This window comes from Hippoglossus stenolepis, chromosome 13 (assembly GCF_022539355.2).
Source record: "Hippoglossus stenolepis isolate QCI-W04-F060 chromosome 13, HSTE1.2, whole genome shotgun sequence".
NCBI lineage: Eukaryota > Metazoa > Chordata > Actinopteri > Pleuronectiformes > Pleuronectidae > Hippoglossus > Hippoglossus stenolepis.
This window is the reverse complement of record NC_061495.1, coordinates 10,991,585-11,000,841: the sequence shown is the minus strand read 5'-3', so window position 1 is coordinate 11,000,841 and position 9,257 is coordinate 10,991,585. Positions and strand designations below refer to the sequence as shown.

The 9,257-nt window shown below is 40.9% G+C and overlaps 2 protein-coding genes across 2 annotated transcripts; one reads left to right on the top strand and one right to left on the bottom strand.

The window, feature by feature from the left end:
* Nucleotides 1-773: 773 nt before the first annotated feature.
* Nucleotides 774-4,584, bottom strand: tmem169b (transmembrane protein 169b). Its single transcript, XM_035173708.2, has 3 exons — nucleotides 4,430-4,584; nucleotides 3,466-3,858; nucleotides 774-3,167 (listed from the first exon to the last, which is right to left on the bottom strand). The coding sequence occupies exons 2-3, from the start codon at nucleotides 3,737-3,739 to the stop codon at nucleotides 2,533-2,535; spliced, it is 909 nt and encodes a 302-aa protein (XP_035029599.1). The 5' UTR covers nucleotides 3,740-3,858; nucleotides 4,430-4,584; the 3' UTR covers nucleotides 774-2,532.
* Nucleotides 4,585-5,610: 1,026 nt separating this feature from the next.
* LOC118120341 (RUN and FYVE domain-containing protein 2) lies at nucleotides 5,611-9,235 on the top strand. The gene is made up of 14 exons (XM_035175170.2): nucleotides 5,611-5,751; nucleotides 5,962-6,018; nucleotides 6,189-6,315; nucleotides 6,447-6,536; nucleotides 6,633-6,820; nucleotides 6,915-6,957; nucleotides 7,051-7,159; nucleotides 7,258-7,399; nucleotides 7,518-7,588; nucleotides 8,249-8,454; nucleotides 8,541-8,658; nucleotides 8,752-8,793; nucleotides 8,884-8,911; nucleotides 8,997-9,235. Exons 1-14 carry the CDS (start codon nucleotides 5,700-5,702, stop codon nucleotides 9,122-9,124), a joined length of 1,401 nt encoding a protein of 466 aa, XP_035031061.1. The 5' UTR covers nucleotides 5,611-5,699; the 3' UTR covers nucleotides 9,125-9,235.
* The last annotated feature ends 22 nt before the right edge of the window (nucleotides 9,236-9,257 follow it).

Genomic DNA, 9,257 nt, shown 5'->3' with positions numbered 1-9,257 from the left:
TCACCCCCCTAAAATTTAAAATGTTTAATTTATTGATCATTTTATATGTATTGCATTTTCACATTTTCTGTAAGTTTTCTTTTCCTCCATAAACTGCCAGGAATAAATTTACTCCTGGGAAATAATGAAACCCTGGAATCATCAGAAAACACTAACTGGGGATCTGAACCGGACCTCACTTTAAACCTAAAATGTTTCAACATTCGTTTAACAGAGTGTAACAGGACCGTGCAAGTTGGGAGCTGGTCAGCTTCTGCATTGGCACTGCATTGCATTGGCAATAAACAGTAAGTACGCTGAAAAATAAACAATCGAATCAAAGCAATTTCACTATTAAAAAAGGAACGACTTAACACATGTCAGTAACCTACTCAAATAATACATAATCATCAAAAGAGGTTTCACTCACTGCAGCACTGAAAGAGGAGGTTGAGTAGAGGCTCAAATCCAGCCCACTAAAAGGCTTAGAAATGGAGTCCTACTTTCCTGGGACTGAACAGGAAGTAAGGCTCTCAGCTATATTAGTGGTGCTTTTCTCTAACTGACTGTATTTTGTACACTGCTGACCTTGCATTAGAGCATATGGATTTGTTTTCCCAGGGTGCTGATAATCAGATCTCAAAGTGCACATAACTAAGCCTCTGTGTGCACCATGCAGGCACATTTGCTGACTTGTCTCTGTAAGAGTGAATCTATGGAACCGAGGAAAATAATGAGCTGCTGTGTGTGTTGCTCTGCAAAATAAATGAAGAAATGAGCACACAGTTGCCATGTAAATGATACAACACTTTATTTCATTTGTGTGATTTTTTTTATTTTGCATCATGAGAATTCACAACATGTAACGTGAAATACAGATTCAATCCACAACCAGTGACTCGTGTTTTTAACCTGTAAGAAAGTCAAATTAAACCCTCCCAGGTGTAATTATAAGCATTTGAATCAACAAATATTTAAACCATCTCATCCCTTTAATTGGCTTGTATCTCATCGAGTCAGTAATAGCTGTTGGCAGTTCATGTACTTCAAAGTGCGTAAGAGAAAAAATATAAAAGTAGCTTGCTACAAGAATTCCAGAAATGTACTAGACTTAAATATCTAAAATAAATTAAAGCAACATTTAAAATGTGTCTGTAATGAAATAGGACAGGAATTGTCAGGTAGAAAATTACAGAAAACATTTTACTCGTGTGTGTGGACCACAGTTGTGAAGACAACACAAGTAGTATCGGCCCAAATCCAGGCCGATTACAAACATCTTTTTTTGATAGTGCCTCAAACACATGAAAACATGACATTGGAAAAAAACTAAATTACACCAAAGAAATGCTTTGTCAGCTTGTTCTGACTATGGCTTCCTCCATTTCTCCCAATCTCAGATTTTTTTGTTTGTGTGCCACAAGTAGCCATCAAGCACAGAGTACACAGCACGATGCACATCGCAGCTTCATTACCCTATAACTGGAGAAACCAACCAGTACTCACATGTTAGAAGGCCAAGTTTGATGTGTTTCAGTTTGTTTGGTGACATCATTTAAGCATAATATCATAAGGAATAACATAAAGTTTTACATCTTCAGTGTTTTTTTGACAACAAGAAAAGTAGAGGAAATCCAGCGTTGCCCTTTAAAAACTAGATGGTGACAGAGTCCCTTAAAAAACCTTGCCCATCTTCAGTCACTTACTGTTTTAGTCTAGTAATCCTAGTAATTTACAGTGTTGACCATAACTCAGTTATATGCATATTTCCAATCAAAATAGCAATTAAGCAAATTTCAATAGTAACTGACACACATTCAACTTGGATCTGTGACCCTGAGGTGGTTGCCCAATTTTCCCAGTTGGTGTTCCAGCCTTTTTCCAACTATAACTTCATGGATTGAACTGAGCATTTAAAATGTGGCCTTCGATGTCGTTGCACAGCACAGCACAGTGATCACATGCATATAATTACACATATTTACAGATGAAGTGAAATGATCTAACTTGCAAGTTTGCAGTAACTCCTGTGTCAGCTCCAACTTCTTTTGAGGTGCATTGCTGTTCTGTGATTATTTGAGGTTAATTAGTGATCTGAGGGAGCTGTGACCATTACATGTACGTAAAAAAAAGACCAATGATAACCACTCCCATGCTCAGAGCTTAATGATTTAACAATAGTTTCTGTAACAATAGTTCGGCCCCTGAGGACAGTTCAGGCAGTGTTCAATAAATAATAATTTCCACTTTAAAGCCCGGTGGAGTCGCTAAAAATACTTTCCTGTTCTTCAATTTGTTTCTTCAGGAGCTTTCAGCAAAATCTCAATAAGTCAAGAAGGTTGACCTTGAGATGATGCTTTCATCAAACTGCTTCCATTGTCAGAAATGAGCCTTTAAGCTCAAATTTCTTTGATTAACTTTAAATTTCTGGCACTTGTTTGTCCTTCGTTACTGAACCAAACTCACGTGTTGAATTTCAGTCAAATTAGTAAAAGCACCTGCAACTTTGACGCCGTCCTCACTATGTGCCTTGGACCTCGGCGTCACCCTGTTTCACACTGATGATGTCTGGGCGAGTTCACTGGGGGCCTTGCTCTGCAGGGTGCCAGAAACGGTGTCAGAGTCGAGCAGCTCCACTATGCTGTAGGGGGAACAGTCCTCCAGTCCCAGCTTCCCACAGGCCCAGCCGCAGAAGCCCTTCTCAAAGTCTCGCACCACCTGCCACCATTCACTGAAGGCCCAGGACACCTGCACCACGGCGGAGTAGAGAGCCAGAGACAACGCCACAGGCATGATGAGCATGGGGTAGAAGATGATGAGGAAGGGGCATATTGTAATCTTGTGCCAGAATGTCCGCTCCTCGTTGTACACGAGGAAGACGTTGTACCAGGTGAGCGTGCCGTAGTAGAAGGAGGTGATGAAGGAGAGGAGGAAAACCACAGGGGCGCAGGAGATGCTCCACAGCACAACGTGGGGTCCCTGACACACACTTAATTTGCAGGTGCATTTGGAGCCTTCCCCGGCCTCACACTCTGCATCGAGGCGTTCCTTCGACTTGGCCAGATCCCTGAGTTCCTTCTCTGTCAAAGTGACATGTATGTCCACCACCTGACCCTTCTTCTTGCCCCGGGTGATGGTGCCTGTCAGGGTCACGTAACGGCTGTCTGGAGGAAGGCTCCAGCCTCCACCTGTTTAGATATAATCCAGATTAGGACCATGGACACTTTGCCTGCAGCACTCAAAAATGCCTATACAGTTTACCTAAGTAATAATAATTTAATTTGATGTAATATAATCCAATTAATAGTACGGTCACACTTTAAGTGCATCATTTTAGGATTATCCCTCCTTTGTTTTGTTCAGACGCTTGGTGTATATTGATTTGATTACATGACCAAAAATGTACAATGAAACATCTTTTTACTTCAGTGATAGAACATATAAATTTAGCTTCATGATATTAACACAATACAACACCTGTCTCACCATCGCTCGTGGGCGTGCAGAGGAATTTAGCTCCCTCCTCTGCGCTCCTCTCTGCTCCCTCCTCGCTGCCTGGGTCCTCTCCAGGCACCGTCTCCATGTCAGAGCGGTACACAATAATGGACTCTGGACGCATGTCTCTCTTCTTCCTCCTCTTCCTCCTTATAGAGGGTCCCGCTTCTCCATCGTCCACATGGTTCCCCGATGCGTCTGACCTCAAGGAGATCAACTGGGGGCTGCCCTCTCCTTCGGTCTGAGACTCCTCTACCTGTGTCATCCCCTCGCCTGACCCACTAAAGACTCTAAAGCTATACCTTCTGCTGGGTTGTATGTGGAGACTAGTGAAGTCTGGAGCAGCACAAACGACATCCACCCATTTTGTCAAAAGTTTCTAATCTAAGAAAACACAGAGAGGGAGAGAGAATGATATTAAAAGGTGGTGACAGTCAGAATAATCCTGCATGTACATTGAGTTTGCATGGCCCAGATCCTGGTCAGTCGGTGCTGATGACTAATACCCACCCCAGGACACATCATTATTATTATCATTATTATTCTTAATGATCGCATGGCATTGAAACACCTGAACACAGAGATCAAAAAGCACCAGATGGATGACAAACAAAGCGTGATGGATTTCCCTTAAACTGGGGGGGGGTTGTCTCTCTTTTGCATGACAGCGCAATGATACTCTCGTGGAAATGCATCGCCTCCTCCTCTTTGCAGACATGATGACACGAGAGCTGCACACTCCGCACACGGGTCGAGCCCATTTTTTTGTATTTCTTAAATCAATGCTTTATATAATAAGACACACGAGGGACCGAGCCCTGACAATGCAACCCCTTCTTCCCACAGCTGATCCCCTCCCATTTAAATCCCACCCATGTCCGCTCTTTGTCTGCAGACGGGCAGCCGGCGGACAACACGCACAGGAACCAGAGCTGCAGCTACAATGTGATCTTACCTGAAGCAGAGAGGACGAGCAGCGGGGAGATGGAGTGAGAGCAGCGAGGATAAATCAGCGAGTTTCTGTGACACATCGCAGGAGCAGAAGCATCGCAGCGCCGAGTTCTCTCCGATACAGATGCGCTACGCAAAATGATTTGAAGAATAGCACTAAACCCGCCCCTCGAACCGCTGTCGCACCAATCCTGCCTCAGCCATCCCACCGTCATGTGAACAGGAACCCGCCATGTCTGCTCCACATGATGAATAAAGCAGCCCCCATTCTAATAAAAATCATTTTAAAATAAAACCATAACTCCTTTTAAAAATAGAACCATATACAAAAAATGCTTATGGAATCATTTTATCAAAGATTTCTTTATTTTATTTTACAGGTTACAGCAGTATCATATATGGCCTCAATTCAGAATCAGAATAGGGTTTTATTGCCAAGCAGGTTTACACATACATGTTTGTGCAATTAAAAATATAGAAAATGTAAAAATAGGAAACAAAAATACTATAAGCAAAAAATAAATAAATACTATAAGCAAATAAAATATACTATAAGCGGAAGGGATTGTGCAAAATGTACAGTTATCGTTATGTGTAAAGTGTCAAAGTGTCACAGTCACAGGCAGGGACATCAGTGCAGTTGAATAGCCAATATGAAATATGAAATATTTTATAGACTTGAAATGCTATTGTTACCTCCAACCCCGTTTCATTTGCCTGTTGGTTCGTTTGTTTGTAAACAATATTACGCAAAAACAATTACTGGCTGGATGTACCTCATAACTTGGACGGTTCAAGTTAGCAATTTCATTTCATTTTATTGAAATTATCAATCATTTTAAAATACAATATTTTTAAAATAAGAATCATATAGAATCATACAATCATAGCATTTTTTTTCACAGCATTAGCATATAAAAGAGTTTTAGGGCCACTTAAAGGGTAAAAATCGGAGATTGTGACAATTAAATTGTAAAATCAGAAGACAGAAAGTCATAATTTTAAAAGAAAATAGGTAAAATTTTATAAAACTAAAATTGTAATTTGACAAGAATTAAGTCATAATATTAAAAGACAAAAAGACGAGAACAGATTATTATCTCGTGGCCAAGAATAATATTTTTCCCCAAATGTCACCAGGGGGGGTTCTGTACTTTCATGCCCCTCAAGACTTAGATGCTGACTTCTAAAGTTATAACCTTGAAGAAACCATTTACTTTTGACGGCGGCAGTTGAGACCAGAAGCAGCTAATGTTGCTAAAGTTGCTGCGAAGATGAGCGACCATTATTCACTCAACAGCATCGACGGCCTCCTCTGTCAATCTGGTGAGTTTGCTTTTTGAGTTTGGTTGAGCTTAACAGTTTTACCTTTGTTGTAATTGTATGTGTGTAAAGGTTTAATGTTCGGTAAAGTGGTTCAGAGATGTCAGTTGCAAGCTAGCTGCTGAAAACCTAAGCTAATTGAAGTTAGCAACTTCACAAGATGGCACCTTTTCAGACATAAGCTAATTGTTTTTTTTTATTCTTATTTCATAGCTCTTCAGACTCGCGAGCTTTCCCAAAAGAAGAATGAATTCATCCAACGAATTAAAGGTAAGCCAGTAAAAGAAACCACTGACAAACAGTGAAATAAAGAGCTAGCTTAAATTAGCTACCATGTAAGTTAGCAACATGATGGAGACCTCACTGTTTTGAATGTAAAATCATTTTGGTGTTGTGTTGCACGGTGTCACTCCAGTGTTTCTGTGTGTGTGTGTGCACAGTTTGCAGAGCTGACATTGCTGAGAGGAGGTCTTACATCGACACACTTCACAGAAACATCAAGAAACTGGAGGAGGAAACCAGGGGGAAGCAGAGCACTGCCATGTATAATAAAGCTAACGCAAGAAGGTAAAGGATGACAGAGCCAAGCCATGGTGGATGGATGAAGATGACACATAATCAAATTGTGCATGTTAATACCAGTGTCATGTAATAAAGATATACATTTATTTCACTGCTTGTCGTCCATGTAACTGAAGCATGAAGACGACCAACCGCCTGCTCCTCCAGTACGAGCAGACGCTGAAAGCTGAACTTGAGAGCAGAAAAGACAGCTTCAACCACGACACGTGGGTTCAACTGGCTGCTGTGTCGAATCATCTTTTAACGTCCTTCGTGTGCTCTGATAACAAAACTGAATTGTTCTGTATTTGTTACCTAACTAGGGAAGTCTATGAAGAGAGGATTGCAAGCTACAGAAAGAAATTCCAGTCACATCAAGAATATTATTTGCAAAATCCTACGGCTCAAAAGCTCCTCAGGCTGCAGGGCGAAAAAGAGGAGATTGAGTGCAGGATCAAGGCCTGCGATGATCAAATTACAATGAAGCAGGCAGAGCTAGACCATCTCACTGGTAATACACTTTATAATCCCATGGCAACTTGCTCTGCTTGAGAATATTGAAATTCCTCTTGACACAATTGATTTCTCTGGTTTTGTCTGACCAGGTCCAGAAGTCACTGTCTCTTCTACTGAGAAGCTACTGGACAGGTGTCTCTCTCTGAATCTTATAAATAACAAATAATTATGACACATGTTTATTTTATTGTATTATTCTCCAATCTAATCTGTTTTTCTTTCTAGTGTTACAGGTCAACAGCCTGAAGAAGAAGCAGAGAAACAATTAGATCCTCAGACCGAGGACTGTGATTCTGCCATCGACAGCTTCTGTCTTCATCTCAACCAGACAAAGGTACTCAGAAGCCATAAGTCAAAACTAATGGCACATCATAGTTGTCTTAAGTATGTAAGTAACATCATATAAGTAACCAAACGGTTTAACATGAACAGATGTTGCAGAATGGAGATAAAGTATCTGTAGAGGCAGGTGGTGCAGATATCCCTGAGGAACACAAGGTCCAGGATACGACCGCCTGCAGCACTTACCCAGAGGAAGCAGGCAGAGAGCTGTGGTCTCACCAACAGCTGGATGGTAAGTAGAGAAATGCATTCATTTCAGTGAATGCCTGCATCTTTACGCACGGTGGTCTTCGTGTTTCGGTGTTGATGTTGCATAAAACCTCATCAGCTAAATATTTATATCTCTTTAGAACAAAGTTGGACAGAGGAGATGCAAACTAATGAGCAGGAAAAGGACACTGAACTACAGGAACAAGTCTTGGTAATATCTGCTTTTCAACTTAATGGATGGATAGATAGATAACCTTGACATTCTTGGTACGAATGACCTGGTGTGGGCACTTCTCCCAATGTTCTGAAAACACTTTCCCTCATGCTGCTCGTATCTTTCCTAAAGCATATTTCAGTTATTGGTCTTGACACCTACTGAACTGCACTGTATCCACCCCAAAATAGTGGAGGTGAAAGTACTTTAATTTATAGAAACTTCACCTTTCTGTTAAAATCACTTCACGAGGAGCTCAGTCTATGAAAACTGGAATTTTATGTATTCTGAGGAAGTACTATAGCTTAAGCTTGTAGATGGACAAATTTGGAAAAAAAAAACTAACAAAAAACAACAACCCTCCATGTCAAGCTCCCGCCATGAGGTTTAAAAGACCCATACTGGGCTGTCCCTACAAGTGTCCCAACATGATGGAATTGAAATAGTAAAACTCACAACACTGATGTGCTTCATCTGGAAAAGACGGGGATGCCTTTCAGAACAATCTCAAGGAATTTACCACAAGTGTCGATGTTAACAGTTTTGAGATCTGTTTTGTCCGCCACTGAAAACAGCAGTGATATTATTGTCTACGTTGCAGAAGCTGGTTCCACTCCTGTTGGAAAAGCTTTCACACTCAATGTGTTTTGTGTGTAGGAACAGCAATCTAATGTGTCAGAGGAAGAGGAGGCAGCAGAGGACAAGGCGGAGGAAGGAGTGGGAACAGATGAAGAGCAGACATCAAGTGAAAAGGACAATGAGGAACTTGTTGCTTTTCCTCAGTCATCATGCGAAGAGACTAATTCTCAGGCCTCTGTGGCAAAGACGACAGCTGCACCTTCAACCACAGCATTTCCATTTAAGTAAGGTTTTTGTATCCAAGTTGTCCGACATTTTATATCACTGTCAAGATAACCACTGAGAGCAATCTTTCATGTGCTCACTTCAGCTTCAGCCCTGCCAGTGGTACCTCCGATACCAAATCTCCAGCTTTCCTGTTCTCTCTGAACTCTGATCCGAGCACTCCCGGCTTCTCTGGATTTGGATTTGACACGTCGCAGGCTGAGGTGAGGAACGAGCAGAAGGAACAAACAATCTTAAAGAAATCCGTGTCTCTTGGTTTTGGAATTACTTGCTTTTTTAATGTTTTTTTTTTGCAGGACACAAATTTTGCTTTCACTGGCTCTTTTTTCAACGAGAAGGTACAGTAGATTCTTTTTATTGAAACACTTCTTTTTCTCATGCTGTACTCTTTAAAAAAATAACACCAAAATCTGATCATTATATTTCAGAAAACCACGGACACCAAGTCTTCAAGTGGTAAACACCTAATCAAATCTCTCCATTTGTGTGATGCGTGTTACCTTCCTTAAAATAAAGGTGTGTAAATGATTTTGTTTTTCAGGCGGTGAGTTCTTGTTTGACCAATCAGAACAAGGTGAGGACTTTCAGTTTGCCTTCAACTTCAAGAGCCCTCAAGCAACTACCAAAGAGAAGAGCAGGGAGGACTTTCCATTTTCATTCAACTTTTGAGAGTTGTAACAAAAAAAGTGGTTTATTTGGTTCAAAGAGCCGTTCCTGGTTTAACTTCAGTTATGTTCTGATATAGTTTGCAATGGATTCAATGGTTAAAAAATATATATATATTTGCCAACTTTGGCTTTTC

Coding starts and splice junctions, on each gene's coding strand:
- LOC118120341 (XM_035175170.2), top strand. CDS start 5,700: ATGAGCGACCATTATTCACTCAACAGCATCGACGGCCTCCTCTGTCAA. Junction 8,455..8,540: donor ACCACAGCATTTCCATTTAA/GTAAGGTTTTTG, acceptor TGCTCACTTCAG/CTTCAGCCCTGCCAGTGGTA. Junction 8,794..8,883: donor GCTCTTTTTTCAACGAGAAG/GTACAGTAGATT, acceptor ATTATATTTCAG/AAAACCACGGACACCAAGTC.
- tmem169b (XM_035173708.2), bottom strand. CDS start 3,739: ATGACACAGGTAGAGGAGTCTCAGACCGAAGGAGAGGGCAGCCCCCAG. Junction 3,168..3,465: donor CTGCACGCCCACGAGCGATG/GTGAGACAGGTG, acceptor ATATCTAAACAG/GTGGAGGCTGGAGCCTTCCT.